The sequence below is a fragment of the Periophthalmus magnuspinnatus genome, chromosome 17 (assembly GCF_009829125.3).
Source record: "Periophthalmus magnuspinnatus isolate fPerMag1 chromosome 17, fPerMag1.2.pri, whole genome shotgun sequence".
Lineage (NCBI taxonomy): Eukaryota > Metazoa > Chordata > Actinopteri > Gobiiformes > Gobiidae > Periophthalmus > Periophthalmus magnuspinnatus.
Window position 1 is genome coordinate 4,554,543 of NC_047142.1, and position 16,242 is coordinate 4,570,784.

The window sequence follows — 16,242 nt, forward strand, 5'->3', positions numbered from 1 at the left end:
GCAGCAGGCCACAAAAACACACGAATAATGATGGCAGAGCGAAAGAGCCGGAGGAGAGCCGGGGGAGAGCCGGGGGAGAGCCGGGGGAGAGCCGGAGGAGACCTGGATGCAGAGGTCTCGTGCAGCTCGTGCCAAACAGCGCGCGCTCTGAACCCGACACATCCGCGGCACGTACCTGAAAGGACCGAGCGGCTCATCTTAAAGCGCGTAATGTGTCCGATCCTTTGGGCAGAAGCCTGTAGCAAACTGCATCACAGCCACAGCATCACGGCGACAGCGTCCCCAGCTCCTGCATGTGTCCAGAGGCGCACACGCACCATTTGTTGCTCGTCAGGATATATGTGTGACATAGGCTGTCCAAATGTCTCCCAAATGTAAGCGTCATAACGCAAGGCGGTGTCCCCTCCCACAGCCAGAGGACTCCCCCAAAGCTCCGCAGAGCGTTCACTGACTGAGGGAAAAGCATTTCAGTTAAGAATAAAACAAGCAGAATTGATCAAAAACGAGATGATTCATCAAAGTGAAAATACAATGGTTCTATTGGTCATAAAAACACAGGTTTTTGAAGATAGAAGCCCTTGGATTTGCCCTCCTCAGTTATTTGAAAGTGACATTGATGATATTGTAGTGGATAAAATAATGGTCTGAAAATCCAGAACGAGTGAGATGTAATAAAACTCTGCGTTCAGGGCATCTGAAGTCCAAGGAGTAAATAGAATTATGACACTGAGTTGGTAAAAGAATGACAAGTGAGATACTATGCATTTTAAGAAGTCCTTTATTTGCAATGTCCCATTAACTCATCGTTCCAGTTTCAGATGCAAAGAAGCATTATTTTCTTAAATAAAGAAAGCAAAAAAAAAGTATTTACAAAAAAATCCCAATAAAACTAATAATCAATGGATTATCTAAAGCACCTCTCTGCATCTGGACAACAATGCTTTCAGCGGAAAAGGATACACTGCAATTACATCGGCAATTTATTGTTTCTGAAAAATAAAACTAAAAAAATCTTTATATATTTACAGAACTGTCCTGAAATAGTTTCTACCTCTAGTAGAAAAGGCTATCAGATCATTTCTGTGTTTTAATGTATATATCTCAAGTCAATTTCTGTAGGTTTCAAGTTTTAATGATTGGGTTTCTCTCCCACAGCTTCAGAAAAGGAAACAGGTCAGTCACTACTGGGAGACCATGGCTTTGAGGAAGCATTAAGACCATCCTGTAGTCACAGTCAAAGTCATATAGTCAGTGTCCTCTGTGAGCTCCATCAATAGGAAACAAGAGGGAAAAAAATAGAACTGTTTGCTTAAAAACTCCATCTGTCAATTTAAGATTAGTTAGCAATGTACATTTTCCTGTCGACATTTCATCTGTATCATTATTATAAACACACTTCAGTCATGCTGCACACTAAGTGATGGACAAAAAGGAGCTGTGTTTGGACTGGACACATTATGGCATGATCCCCACACCCAGAACACCCCATGCCTGATTTACACACAATGGTAGGGATGAGAATGACCTAGAACCATAAAAACAGCAGCTCGCTTGTGTGTCATTGGTTTAAAAAAAAAAAGAAAAAAGTCTAGTAGTGATGTGGCATATTTCAAACTTAGTTACAAAGCATTCCTGCTGCACCAGTTTTCAAGTTTATTAGATGAGGACACTTGCTGCAACAAGCAGGTGGGACATAATGAGGGATCAGAGGAGAGAGAAGTGATAGTTTTGAGTCCATTCCTCGAAGAAGAAAAGGAGAACACACATGTATCCTCATTGAGGACTGATAGTAATACGAGTCTTCCACTGACAAAGTATCATGTCTCCTTACAACCACCTGCTGGGTCAAGGCCAAAACAGCAGCGGTTTGTATCGTCTTTAGTCTTTGTCCGACTCCTCTTCTGCCTCACGGAGCCAGGTGAAGAACGCTGTGACAGACTTCAAGGCCACACCTTTGCCCGTCTGCTCTGCTGGGTCTTTACTAGACTCCCATTTGTAAAAGGCCTCCTCTTTAATCACATCCTCATCATACAAGGCATCGAAGAACATGCGCAGCAGGTCTAGACACAAAGTTCAGCATTGAATTCATATGCAAATGAAAAACTCCAAAACCCTAATTTTTATACTTTAAGGGGCTGTACCCAATATTTTTTCATGTAAAAAAATGTTTCGTGCAGGTAAGTTGTAAAGGCAGCTCTTGAGATCACTGTGTGCTGTCTAATTATAGAGTATTTTTATCTATTGCAAACACTGGTGCAGTGTTAGCATGCTAGTTGGCCTCTGAAGTGTGAAACACGCTGATAAACTCAACAGATGCTAGGAATGCTAGTTTCTGCAAAAGATTTGGAATTAACTTTTTAAAACTCTACAAATCAGGTACAGTGCTATAACTGGAACAATTTGCCATAAAATATAATCAAATAGTTTTGAATATTAGTTTCTAATAGATGTTTTGTCGTACTTACTTGCAGGCTGCTCCATTTGTACCATTAGTGCTTGAAGGGCATAAAGGGCCTGCAACTCTTTCTGTTCATCATAAAGATATCTCTGTAACAAGCTGGCCCTTTGATCAATCTGCTCTGCATCCACTTTGTACGGGTTATCGCCTATGAAAAGAGATCACCCGCATTAAAATCAAAGCCAGAAACACGAAAAATCATCCCACTTGTGGTATGTTTGCAGCTTACAGATGATAGCAGACTGACAGACTGATGTCATCAATGCACGAATGAACAGGTTTGATGCAGTTTGCTGTTCGTCCAAATTGGCCTGTTAAAAAAAAATAAATCTTAAATATTGAAGTTTTAGACTAAAAACAATAGAATGAGTCCAATTACACACCTCGATCCAATCACGAATGCGCTGGTTGTCTGCTTTGTCCTGAAGGAGTCTATCCAGCTGTTTGCTAAGCTCCTCTCCAGTGAAAACTTTTTTATTGCCGTCTTTTGATGCCACTTCTTCTCCTAAGGTGTACTCCAGTTTCTAAAATACATCAATAGATTTTAAACTCTTCATCTGAAGCACTATTTAACAAACCTGTTATATTACAAACCTGATCTGTTACAAATTTGTTAACATCTTCATCACTGGGCAGAAAGTCCTTCCAGTTCAGGCCAGCTTCAGTCCACATGGCCCCAACTTTCTTGGGGGTCTAAAAGTTAAAAAGTAATTCCCTGTCACAGTTTATCAATGAACATAGATTGTATTAAAAGCTGACATCACCTACCATTCCTTTACAGAGCATGTTTAAGATTTGTACCAGTAGCACACCCGCCTTTCCAAGAGGCACTAGAGGCTTTGAAATCTCCCTGAAACCAAAAGACATTGTGTACTATTTTCACCTGTTACTGACATTAGTAAAGTGTCGAACAAAACAATATTGTACTTACCTGAAGAGCTGTCCCATAGAGAGCCCACCTTCATGTAGCATAGGGGTGATGAGCTCACCCAGGTAAAGCCAGATGTGAGGTATATCTATTTCCATATCCTCTGCCACTTCTAAGATCTCATGAAGCCTACAGCAGCACAGTTTAAACATTATAAAATGATTCAATTACATACAATTCTAAGAAAGTGTCTCCCAAAGGCCCCCAAGCTCACCCTTTATAGTACTGCTGCGGCAGCAGACTCCCGGCCTTGATCAGCTGATGCAGCAGCAGCCCCATGTGCTCCCGGGCAATGGTGCTGCGTTCAAGTGTCGATTCCAAACCGACCCGTACAAAAACGAAAAGCAGGGAGACACTGTTCAGCTCTGCAACGCACTGCAATGCTTCCTACAAGACAAAGGGGAAAAACATTGGTTTGTGTTTATTTATTCAGTAGAATCCTTGAAATTTCAGAGTAAAGCTCATCATTTACCTTCAAGTCATTAATGTGGAGGTATTCTTCAATTATGGCATTTGACTTCTTCTCCAACTCTTCTTCAGACAAAGCAGGTTTAGGTGGAGGTGGCGTCGGGGCACTTTCACGCTTAACTGAAATCACAATTAAATTCCAGAATTAGGGTACTCTGAAAAATATTTTTGTGTGTGGCTGTCTGATCAAAGTCAAAATAAATTTAAAAAAATGCTAACCAGAAGGTATGTCTTTACTTGCAGCACGGTCTTTGCTCCCCCTGTCTCGACTGCCCTGGTCGCGGCTGCCCCTGTCAATGCTGCCCCTGTCAATGCTGCCCCTATCAATGCTGCCCCTGTCGCGGCTTCCCCTGTCGCGGCTTCCCCTGTCACGACTGCCCCTGTCACGGTCGTCTGTCATGCTGGCCACACGACGCACAGAATCCATGGCGCTGCGGCCCTCTCCTCCTCGGCTGCGCTCCTGGGATTCTCGGCTGAAACTTCTCTTGGTGATTTCAGGGCGGTTGCTCCTATCACCGTCTCGTCCTTCCCTCCGATCAAAACGGTCATAACGCTCTCTGTCACCAACCCCACGTTCCCGACTGGAGCTTGACCTTAATAAAATAAAATGAAAATGAACCATGACTCAGACATTAACTGGAATTACTTTGTGTTTTGTGTGTTAATTTCTATTCTTCCAACCACTAAAGAGTTAGAGAATTAGGGAAAGCAATGAGGAGATACAGTAACACAATAACACAGTCAACGTGAATACCTCTGAGGAACTCTGCGATCAGACTCCGATGAGGACCCAGACTGCAGGGCCGAGAAACGGTTCAGTGTGCTGGTAGCAGGACGGCTTGAATCTAAAGATGAGTGAAGACGTGATTAACAAGAGTAATGTTATATCAAACTCAGTTATCGTTTTATATTTTACCCTGCTCTCCACTGGATGGTTTAGTTCCACTTCCTCCACTGCTGCCTTTTCCCCAGCTACCCCACATTCCTTTACCACCTGGAGCCAGCAACTGATTGTTAAAGTCCATTGCACCAGGCTACAAGAAAACAAGATATGAGCATGAGATAAAAATCTGAATAATGCTTTAAGTAAAACCAAATCATATACAAGTGTAGACGACAGGCTTCAAGATACCTTAGTGATTTTGCTCAGGCGGGTGGTGTCTATGGGTCTATTCTTGGAAATGGGGACAGTGTTCCATCCCTCGTCCTGGGGCTGGTTGGTCCTGCCTCCTCCGGGTGTGTGGGGACCTCGGCCGCCCATGCTCATTCTGCCTCCGCTGTCCTTCTTAGACAGAAGCTGTTGCTGGACCTTTATCTGCTCCCTGTGCTCCTCCAGCTCTGCCTCCTTGTGGATCTGATCAATTGTTTTAGGTCCCTGGTCTGCTCTTCGAGGCACCCAGTTACTCTATAGACGAACATGAGGCAAATTGTAATACCTTCCTTTTTCAGAGTTGCAAATCAGAAATGTACTCTACTCCATCTAAAAATCTATCTGGCAATACCCTTCTGAGGTCCAAGACATCTTGCAGCATGAAACGAATTCTTGACGAGGTCTTTCTCTCTTTTATGATTTTGTCCATTTGGTTAAAATACTGGTCCATGCGGGGCTAGAAAAAATAGTTTTAATGAAATACAAGTTTCAATTTCAAAGTTCAACATTAAGGGTGTGAGTGAGTTCTCTTCAGTTCCTCATTACCATCACCAATGTTCAGTGGCCCAGACACGTGGCACAAATTAAAAGTCATCCTTCAGAGATAGTCTATATGTTAAAAGGTATTTATGCTCACATGTACCTTTGCCTTTTCAAAGTCCAGGTCTTTGCCAATTGTAGACAGCAACCTGCATAGACACTCAAGAGACTCCTCATCATGATTCTTCAATAGTTTTACAACACAGTCGTGCATAATGGCTTCTGTCAGCATCTTCAGTTTGAAAAGCTCGCCAATGAACTTGATGTTTCCCAGTGACCGCCGTCGGGCTTTATCTTTGGCTTCCTCAAGCTCCACCTTCAAACGATCACGCTCTTCACCCTAAAAATGTAGGCAATTGTTATAAGAACCTTCAATGACTCATTTAATACATTTAATAATAATAATTGAGCCACTTACTTCATTTGCAGCATCCAACTCTTTCTGTTTTTTCTCAAATATTTCATCATCATCTTGATCCTTTTCAAATTCCTTTTGACAACGATTTAACAGAAGTTTGCGAAAGTTTGCTGTGGCTCCTGGCTTTTCTGTAGTAGGGACCTTTAACTGTAGTGAATATAAATAACAATTTAAGGTGTTATTCATAGACATGGCCCGAGATGGGGCTGAGTAAGAAGCAGACAGACACGTGGCATTAAGCAGAAGGTATCATTAAGCCTGTAATGACCATAATCAGGCAAGACAATGAATCATCATAATTTACATGTACAATAAACTGTGCAATGGTTACTCAGGTCACGTCACTGTTCAAGAAAATAGTTCAAAGACAGATGACTTACCCCCATGAGGCAACGACACATGTTGGCATAAGCTACAGAAAAGTTGGGCTCCATGATGGCCTTTTCAAAGATGAGATCAATGGCTCCTTTCAGTCTCTCCTCAGTATCTATTGGCAGTTCTGTCACTTGCTTCATCAGCTCTTGAAACTTCTGAGGGGTCAGTTTGTTGAGGATACTACGCAGTCTTTTCAACACCTCTTGAGTCTTCATCTGTTCAGGATCATCCTCGTCAACCTCTTCTCCACGGCCACGTGTTGTAGACTTTTTCAAAGATGGTTTCCAAGCCTTTTCAGCCTTGTTCAGCTGAATGTCCTCATTCATGCTGCTGATGATTTTCCTAGGTTCCTTTCGCTGACCTGGCTGAGAACGCCGAGGTCCTGGAGGCTATTTAAAATAAAAAGTATAAATTGCCAATTCACCATATTGCTCTACATTGATTTTTACTTAAACTATTTTTCAATTCTTACTGGGCCTCGTGGTCCTCCCACTGATCTGCTTCCTAAGTTACCCAAATATGAGGGAGTGAAATCAGGACCAGCATTCATTAGTCGACCTGGGTCCGCAGGACGCAGTGGGGTCTTGTTCACCTAAAGATAGACAAAAAAAAAACAACTTTCAGATTAATGCCAACCACACAGACATGAGTAGGTCAGTACACAAACTGCTTCTTCAGATCCTCAAAACCATCATAGATACTCAGTGGCCCAGACACGTGGCACAAAACAAAAGTCATCATTGAAGCGGGATACAGTGCAGAGGCTGTTAACGCTCTACAGCAGTGACAAGGCTATGCACTTTCATAATTTTACTAGAATATAATGATGTACCTTGTCAAGAACAACATCACTGATGATTGGCAGGCCCTCTGGTTTGTGCATACTGGCACTGCTGAACTGGAATCCCAGCAAAAACTCCCTATCGTACCGCTTCTTTGCTTCTGGATTAATTGGCTTCCATTGTTCTGAAAGAAAATGTAGGTTTAGTTAAAACAAATAAAAAGGATTCAGAGAAATACAATTTGGAATGTACCTTCTTTGTATTGATATTTCTGCTCTGTGGCCTCTGCTTTGCGTTTAATTTCATTCTGTTTGTCTTCTTTCTCCTCCCAGGTCTCTTCTACAACCTCAGCGGGAGTTTCGACTGGCGCAGCTGGGGCAGGTTCAGCTTGAACGATCACAGGCTCAGGAAGGGGTTTAATATCCTTCTGCTGGATAGAAAGAAAGCAATTAGAATCAAAGTGGAAATAACAAAAGTGAAAAGATTTTTAAATGGATACTAGTTTGTCCATGTTTCTATCGATACATCAAAGCCACACACCTCTGTAAAGGCGTCTAGGAGAGTCCCAAAGTCCTTCTTGTCAAGATCTTTCATGCTCTTTTTTTTCTTTGGCACAGATGTAGCAGCTGTAAAAACAGACCAATTAGACATGAAACAATCCACATTCTTTATTAGGAAAAGAAAACACTACAACCTTGCATAGTGGACTCCTCGGTTGCAGAGGTAACAGGGGGTGGTGCAGCAGCCTCGCTTTTCTCATTCTTTTCCTCTTTTTCATCCTCCTCTTGCTCCTGGGTGGGCACTGCCATTTTTTCCACTGAGGAAGGTTCCTGAGATTGACCAATTTCAGACTGGTCAAGTGGTTTAGTGTCGGGTATTGCCAATTCCTCGGACATCTCCTCAACATCTTGTGGAAAGCCGTTGGGAAGAGAAGGCTCTGTTTTCTCAACTGTGGGTTTAAGCTCTCCATCTGAACTGGCATCTCCATTTTCAGCCTGTGGCACTGCAGATTCCTGTGTGGAGGCGGAGGGCTCAGGGACGTCAGTGACAGATGTAGATTCTGAGCTAACAGTCTCATCGCTTTCTGCTTTTATAGGGGCTGCCTCTTCTACTGAGGGTCCCAATGAAGTTACAACCACTGGCTCATCAGGTTTAACCACTTCGATCTTCTGTTCATTTTCCGGCGCCTTCTCAATAGGAGCAATTTGTGGTTCTTCTTTTTTGACAGGCATATCTTGTGCAGCTAATGATGCAGAAGGACCCACCGGTGCATCTACTGTATCACTAACATCAGCATGAACTTGATGTGCCTCTTCAGAAGTAGAGGTCTCCACGTCTGGGGTGGGTGGAGGGGATGGCTGCTGATCCTTTATTGATAAGGACACATCTGGAGCTGGTGTAAGGTCTACAGATTGTGAAGCTATGTCCATCGTTGATTCTGTGTCGATTTCCTGCTTTGGCTCATCGAGAACCTCAACATTTGTGGTAGCAGGAGGTGATGAGGAGTCAGCACACGGAGGATCTTCAACATTTTCATCTGCAATTAAAACAAATTTTTTTAAAAAGTTTTGTAAAAGTAATAAAACCTAAAAACAATCAAGTAAAACAGTATTCACCTCTTTGTGGTGGCATCACTTCTCCATTAGTTTGAGTGGGACTGTCTGCCATGGCAGGCTAAGGCAGAATGGAAAAAAAAAAAAAGGTAGGTAAGGCAAGAAGGTAGAAATAACTGGAAAAATAACTGGAGATGCGCACACCCCCCTCCCCCTCACAATCCGCTCCACATGCAAGTTATACACTGGGAGGATATTAAACAGGGTAGAAAATAAACAAAACAGAAAGACAAATAAAAAAACGTGTAGTAGAAATGAGTAAATTACGAGTGTTTGACTCAAAATTCTACTATCTCAAGAATGTAGTAAATCTTAAACTGATGATAGTTGCTGCTCTCCTTCACATATAACAGTCAATGAACATGTAAAAGACTTGTTGTTTACCTGTGGAGGAGTCGGTGTGGAGGAGGAACGCCCACCTGCCATGATCTCCTCTGTAATGTCCCGTCCTCCTTGGTTGGGATCTCGTATTCTTATCTTCAACATAAAACAAGAAGAATTTTGTTCTAAAACATGCCTAACATGAAACAGAAGTGTATGTGACCATTTGCTCCCAGGTTATGTAGCACCAAGCCATCATAATAAAAACTATTGTTAGATGAACGTAAAAAGGAATGTTCTGCATTCAACAGCCAATATTCATTCTCTTTTTTGACCTTAGACAAGAGCAGCGAGTGCCTATTGTTGAGACACACTACCGGTTTGCGCTCCCTCTTTACAGGGCCTTGTGACGGGGGCGGGGCTTGCTGAGGTGGTGGAGCTTGTTGCTGTTGCTGAGCTGGGTTGACCATCATTGGCTGAGGCTGGACAGATGGGGCGTACTGCGGCTGCGCTGAATAGTATGCTCCAGCTGCAAAAATAAAATAAATAAAAGCTTACTAAACAAACATGGATAGGGTTTATGTTAAATTACTAAAACAAAATGGGGATTTTATCAGTTGTTTGCATATAAACTTTCAAGCCATTCTGAAAACTAAAGCTTACTGACCAATAAAACAGCATGCGCCTGAACTGAGTGTTTATGGGCAGTCTCCAGATTTGACTATATTCAGTGTTGTGTACCTTCAAATATAACAACATATTTGATTTACTGGACTCAAATCAGGCCCTGATGCCACTAGGGATGGGACGATAAACGATAATTGTTCGTGGCACTTTTTATATGATTGCGATAATCACCATTGTGTCTCCAGAATGTGAAGAAAAAAAACTACTACTCCCTTATGATCTCCTCTAGATCACTGTTGTTTTCACTTATATGAAAGTACAATACTTCAACAGTTGTTTAAATTTGGAATCTATTCATAACATTCAAATTGTAATTATTCATATCCAGAACATTTTTAAACTGTCAGCAACAATAATTATCGTGATATAACCGTTAATCGCAATTATTCTGGCCATGAGAATCGTGACTCCAAATTTCAATATCGTCCCGTGCCTAGATGCCACAAAGTTCTTGAGTCAAGTATATTGATAACAGCCTTTGAAAGAGAGTACCCCACTGCAGCTGCTGACAACACAAGCGCACACTCACACGCCACTACTCACCAGGGTAACGCTGGGAGGTGAGCGGAGCACCGTGGAGAGAGAGACGGCCGTTCTCTCGGGCAGCGCCTCTCCCCCCACCACCCCGCCTCTCCCTCGCAGCAAGAGGGGGCTCTGAACCACGCAGCACAAGAGAAAAGGGAGTGAGGGACGGGAGAGGCAGGAAAGAAGCAGAGGGGGCAGGAAAAGACAGATGCAGAATGAGTTAATGAGAATATCTAGGGGAGGCAGGGGGTTAAAAATCGGCCCATGAAATGACAAACTACATATTGTACTCTTCATTTGAGATATTTGGCCACGCAAGATTAACTTAATAGTTAGAGGAACACTTTGTATCGATAAGAATGATGAAAGCATTTCATGGAACCGTAAAGGTCATTTCAAGTGAAAACACAGGCTGAAGCATTTGAGCCAGACCGCACGCAGTTCACTACAGTTATTTTGACCAAAAAACAGAGGCAAGACATCTCAAGCAAAACCATGACCTGCTCCATTTTCTGATAATACTGTAAAGAAAACCTGACATGAATGTTTTTGAACAATTGTGTTTTTGTGTAGATTATTTTGATGCTTGTTCATGACTATAAAGATATAAAGCCATCTGATGAAGATTATCTGTACTTCTCATGTTTAATATAAAAGTGTCTCATAATAATGTCATGGTTGTGCCTGATCTTCGAGAGCAAAGGAATACCTACCAAAACCTGGATATTCAGCAGGACTAGTGCTTGGATAGAAACCTGCTGTTCCACTTGTCACAGGATACTGCTGAGTGGTTGCCATGTATGGAGCCCGGTACTGAAAACCAACAGGATGTGTAAAAAACTGTTAAAATGATGAAGTAGCTTGTGTAATCAAATCACAGTTAGGGATGGGACAATAAACAATGATATTGTTTATCGTGATAAACATTGTTGACACTAATCGCTTTATATAATCGTGATCATTGCCAACAAAGATATTCATCATATCACCAGAATGTGCAGAAAAAAACTACTTCCATGATGTTCTCTTCAAGATCATAGTTCAATTCAATCTTTATTAAGAATACAAAATTTCTGTTTATGTACAGTTCAATTACAGTACTATAACAGTTGATAAATATGGAACCAACTGATAACATTAAAATTATAAATATTCATATCCATAACATTTTTAAACTCTGTATCTTTAATAATTATCGTGACAATTTTGGCCATTTTAATTGTGATACCAAATTTCAATATTGTCTCATGCCAAATCACAACCAAAATCTACACAAACATAGCCCACTGTAGTCGTGGCAGAATTGTGCATTTACTCCTCTATGTGCAACAATACAATTTCCACTGCACCAAAAATAATTACGCAGCTCTACATTACTCTGAATGGTTCTCTACTGCAGAAAAGGAGGCTGAGTCCTATACATGCGATAACAACAATGCTAACAACAGCTAATAAAGGAGGACGTTAAGACACTCGTGTGAATTCTGTAGCTTGTGGGATAAGAACTGAGGTGTGCTAATAAAAAGGCCTTAAAGTGCAACCCACCTGCCCAGGGGGAATAAAATAACCCTGGGGAGATCCAGCAAAAGGAATCTGCTGCTGGGGGATCATCATCATCTGGGAGCCTGGGGGATAGACATGGGACGCTACCGGTCGTGGGCCACTGCTCGGCACTACCCTTGGAGTACTGGCAGGCATAGCTGGCCGGTTTGGATAGTAACCCTGAAGAACAAACAATAGAGGGACAAGAGACAAGAGATTAGTACTGTCATGTTGAAGATAAATGCAACTGCGCAGTATGCAGAGCTGTGCTCCTTTTAGGGTTGTTCCGATACCATAATTTTGGATTTGATCAGATCCTCAGGGAAGCTGCCAATGCTTAATAAAAAGTCAGTATAGCGCTGATGTCAGTCTGTAATTTAGAACCGATGTCAAAAAAATGTGCTGTATGGGAACAGCCCTAGTTCATCTCAACACTTGCTACACCAATATCAATATGAAAGAAAAAGTCTGACAAGTATACTGTGTTTTTCCCTAAAGATTAATTGATCATATTAAGGATTTTCAAATGTGACCAAATATTATTCTAATAGAACAAAATGTAGTGTTTTATATCAAATAAAAAGATAGATTTTATTTATTTATTTATTTAGAAAGACAAATAGTATAAAGCTTTCAGTTAAAAACCTTTGGAATAGTTAATTAGTCAGTGGGACCGGAATATAAAAAAACACAACTTTATAAACTTGTTGAAAATGTAATTACAGTTTAACACTACGGTACGCAGTCAATAAGATTAGAAAGATAGACCAGATCAGTGATGGCTATAGCAACAGATGAGCAGAACACGACACAACCTGAAAGTAAGCACGAATGTGAACTCTCCACGGCGTGTTCAGTACTTGAGTTAACTAGTGGTGCGCATAAACTGTACTCAAGAGACAGAGTCTCTACTCCTTAAACAGAGAAGCTAAAGAGAAGAACTTTTACCTGCAGTGCTCTGTATCCACCCTTCAGCCGCAAAACACATGAGCAGAGAGCAAGAGAAGGAATGAGAATTGAAAATGGAGACAGACATTGTGGAAAGCGAGGTTCATTAAGTTTGTGAAGAGTATTTCAGTATTGAAACCTATTAAGGGGTGTCTTTGCATCTTTGCAATGAATCAGAAATTTCTGCAGGTGGTAGTTTCAATGTAGCATGCATCACTACCAATATCAAACAGTATTTGAATCAGAATTATCAAATCCAGTCTTGCTGACAAGCTAAGAATGCCGACTAAACAAAATAGTAACTCACAGATGACTTCATGATAATCTACCATTTTCTAAAATCACAACTAATCTAATATATAGGCATGCGACTATGAAAAGCTAGAGAAATCGTTAGAAACACTTAGGGTTGTTAGTACCTGTTGGTGTAAAGTGCGGGGCCCTGCAGCAAACTGGTAGAACAGCAAAAAGAAAGGCAGAATTTAAGATTTAGGTTTAAGAAGAGAGTTGACCTAAGCCATTAAGAGGCCATGTCAAAGTGTGGGGGAATTTTTCGCACATGACAAAACCCAGCATGGTCAAAGAGACAACTAGGCCGTGTACAATACCTGTCTAGGTGGAGGTGCGGAGTTCATTTGTGGAGGGGTGGCAAAAACAAGAGATGTGGGCTGTCCAGGACCGTAGGCAGCCTAAAGGAGTAAGAGTCAAAAGATTACACTTAATAGGACATATGCTCTGATTATTTGGTTGATGAGCATTTTTTAAATCAAAGGCCTAGAGCTATACCCACAGATTTCTATAATGGGCCACTATTAGTTATCAAACATTCAAATATTAGTTGAAAAATAACAACTTGACAACGTCACATGAACTAAATGACAAAGTCTTTTAGATTTTTTTTTGTTTCAAGGTATGACAAAAATTAACTTTGTTCCATAGTCCCTTCTATTGACTGTGTCCTCTGTGCCCTCACAGTCATCACCCGTCTCTTCTCTCTCTTCTAGTGCGACAGTCCCTCCTACGTATGTACTGTCCAGTGCTGCTGCTGTGAGCGGTCAGGGTGTGACAGCCTGCGGTGCTGTGCACTGCTGCATTGAAGGGAAACAGACAAATGCTGCTTATGTTGTGAGTGTAGCTTAAGATTTACTCGCTTTTACATTGTGCAGCCTCTGTGCACATCCAGGTGGTCGCTCTTTGTGTCGAAAGTCAAATTGAAGCGAGATAAACCACGTTATTTTAACCAACCTGCACTGCTATTGCAACTGATGAGTTGTATTTATGTTCTTTTGAAGGTCATCCTTTTTCATTTGCAATGTAACAGAATGTGGACATGTATTATGAAATAGACACAAGGGCAAAGTAAAATATTTATATTGTTCCCATAAAGTTATGAAAATTGTGAGGTGAACCTCACCTGTGTCAGTCCTGGGGAAGGGGCAGGGTTTGGGACAGAAGTAGGTCCCGTTATAGGCTGTGGCGGTTTGTTCATTTCACGTTCTTGTGTGGCTCTGCATTAGGGTGGCTTTCTGTTGCCAGCCTTTCTACAAAAAAAGGCAATAAAAATATGAAACATCAACAGTCTACAGACATGTAGCAACGTCAACATTAAGGGTGTGGTCTAAATGTGTCTATGATAACACTATGAAATTCATACAATATCAAATCACTCCATTATTACATTTTTACAAGTGTCTCAAGTTCTGTTGTGTTTGAGGAAATGTTACTTGAAAATGTACATATAATATTAACCCTAAAAATTAAACTTGTAAAGGAGTAGATGCTTAAAAGGCAAAGATTGTTCCATATAAACCTGTAAGTGTAAACGTTTGGCACCACAACTATGTAATAGGAGAAATTAAGAAAATGGATACCTGGGGTCAAAGGTCATTTGACATGTTATCCGGGACTACTAGAAATACTAGACTTTTATTCTACAGTAACAATTCCTAGACACATAGGGAGCAAAAACCACTAGAAATTTAATTTTATTTTTATTTCTTTACTAATATTACATGCATACGTGTCATGTACTGTACACCTGCTGCCAACAGAAGAACGATCTGCATTAGCTTAGCGCAATGCCATGCTTGTTTTATACAGAACATCAACCCATGTCTGACCCAGAATAACATGGCAGTAATTATTAAAACTAACACAGGCATAATCAAATCAGATGGATTGCTGTAGAAACATATTTGTGTTCATTATAGAGCAATAATACACAATTATCTTGGCCTGCTACTAGCTAGTAAGCACTTAGCAGACAGCAAACGTTGCGTGTGCCATTAGTCTCTGTTCAAGGTTTTACTGACCATAAAGAGTCACGTTATAAACATTATTTTCTAATATGGGAAGAGAAAAGGCAACATTTGTCATATCGTTTAAATATCATCACAATGAAGTAATTGTTGGTGAAGGTTAGCAGGTTAGCTATGGGTGGTTTAGGGAGGAATACAGGCCATTTGAACTTTACAGGAGTGTCAAACAGATCAGGATTTCACAGTGAAGGAAACGTACAGAACTAGACATTGTTTTAAAGAGATATAGGTTAGTTTTACAAGACATTATTATGATTTAATGAGCAACTTGTAGATATAGTTATCTCCCAGATGGAACCGGGTAGCACCAAGTACCACATTTGAGAGCTACTAAAATACATATTTGTCCTGCCTCGCTTTGATAAATGTACAAACAATACTGCAATTGTGAGTAGATTATAATGACATGTTGTTTTTATTAGTTTTCATGTTATGGTTGAATTTTCACCGAGGACTGACAGTTAGGCCTGATCGTCTAATGCTAATGCTAATGCTAACTGTGCCTTTGAGATAATGTCGCCAGCCTCGGTTTGGCTATAAACTAAAGCGAATGTTTCTTACCGGGAAAGAGTAACTGCTGTGTTGTTTGGTAGAAAATCAGGTACCAGGGCTTCAGTAATCAGTGTCTTCTGTTTACGATAGTATTCCTTTTCTTCAGAAAACTGTAACGTTCCTTGGCTATGGTGTTAGCGTGCTAAGCTAACCGGCAGATGGATGAATGCCACTTCTGTCACTGCAGTTTAAATCCCCGGGATGCAAAAGTGACAGTGTTAAAAACTGACAAATACAATACTTTGGGAATACTATTGACTACTCCAGTGGCCCCGAAACACCCCCCTGGACTGGAGGTCCATGATCAAGGCGTCGATGGTTACGGATTGCCGGTGAGGTGTGTACCCAGTGCCTTTGAGGACACTCACAGCGAGGCCATGGCGCTGAGAGCAGGAGCCGGTAGCCTCCAAACAGCCGCATGGGCAACTTCCGGGAAAATGAAACGATGATGTCGTTACCTCAGTCATGTGGTCCGGGAAAGGTGATGAATGATAGAGGAATATTATCCGTGTTTTATGACCAAACAAACCCATGTGGCAATAACCTACAGTTAGAATGTAAATGACGTATTAATACAGCTTCACACACAATTCTAAATATGTGTTAAACTATGGGCC

The 16,242-nt window shown here is 41.2% G+C and overlaps 1 protein-coding gene and 2 non-coding genes across 4 annotated transcripts; all 3 read right to left on the reverse strand.

The window, feature by feature from the left end:
- Nucleotides 1-760: 760 nt before the first annotated feature.
- Nucleotides 761-16,047, reverse strand: eif4g1a (eukaryotic translation initiation factor 4 gamma, 1a). 2 transcript variants are annotated; one of them, XM_055228558.1, is made up of 30 exons: nt 15,635-16,047; nt 14,170-14,296; nt 13,364-13,444; nt 11,811-11,987; nt 10,979-11,078; nt 9,431-9,582; nt 9,117-9,209; nt 8,736-8,793; nt 7,814-8,656; nt 7,660-7,745; nt 7,372-7,546; nt 7,170-7,303; nt 6,810-6,929; nt 6,343-6,726; nt 5,963-6,109; nt 5,648-5,884; nt 5,357-5,461; nt 4,987-5,259; nt 4,771-4,888; nt 4,609-4,699; nt 4,074-4,447; nt 3,859-3,974; nt 3,601-3,773; nt 3,390-3,515; nt 3,227-3,308; nt 3,053-3,151; nt 2,842-2,982; nt 2,688-2,769; nt 2,466-2,606; nt 761-2,060 (listed from the first exon to the last, which is right to left on the reverse strand). In XM_055228558.1, the coding sequence occupies exons 2-30, from the start codon at nt 14,242-14,244 to the stop codon at nt 1,879-1,881; spliced, it is 4,965 nt and encodes a 1,654-aa protein (XP_055084533.1). In that variant the 5' UTR covers nt 14,245-14,296; nt 15,635-16,047; the 3' UTR covers nt 761-1,878. The 2 variants fall into 2 exon arrangements, with proteins under 2 accessions (XP_055084533.1, XP_055084532.1); XM_055228557.1 differs by having other exon boundaries at nt 7,372-7,549.
- Nucleotides 5,532-5,608, reverse strand: LOC117385869 (small nucleolar RNA SNORD66). Its single transcript, XR_004542607.1, has one exon. It is a non-coding gene; the product is annotated as a small nucleolar RNA SNORD66 (small nucleolar RNA).
- Nucleotides 7,007-7,083, reverse strand: LOC117385868 (small nucleolar RNA SNORD66). Its single transcript, XR_004542606.1, has one exon. It is a non-coding gene; the product is annotated as a small nucleolar RNA SNORD66 (small nucleolar RNA).
- Nucleotides 16,048-16,242: the final 195 nt, after the last annotated feature.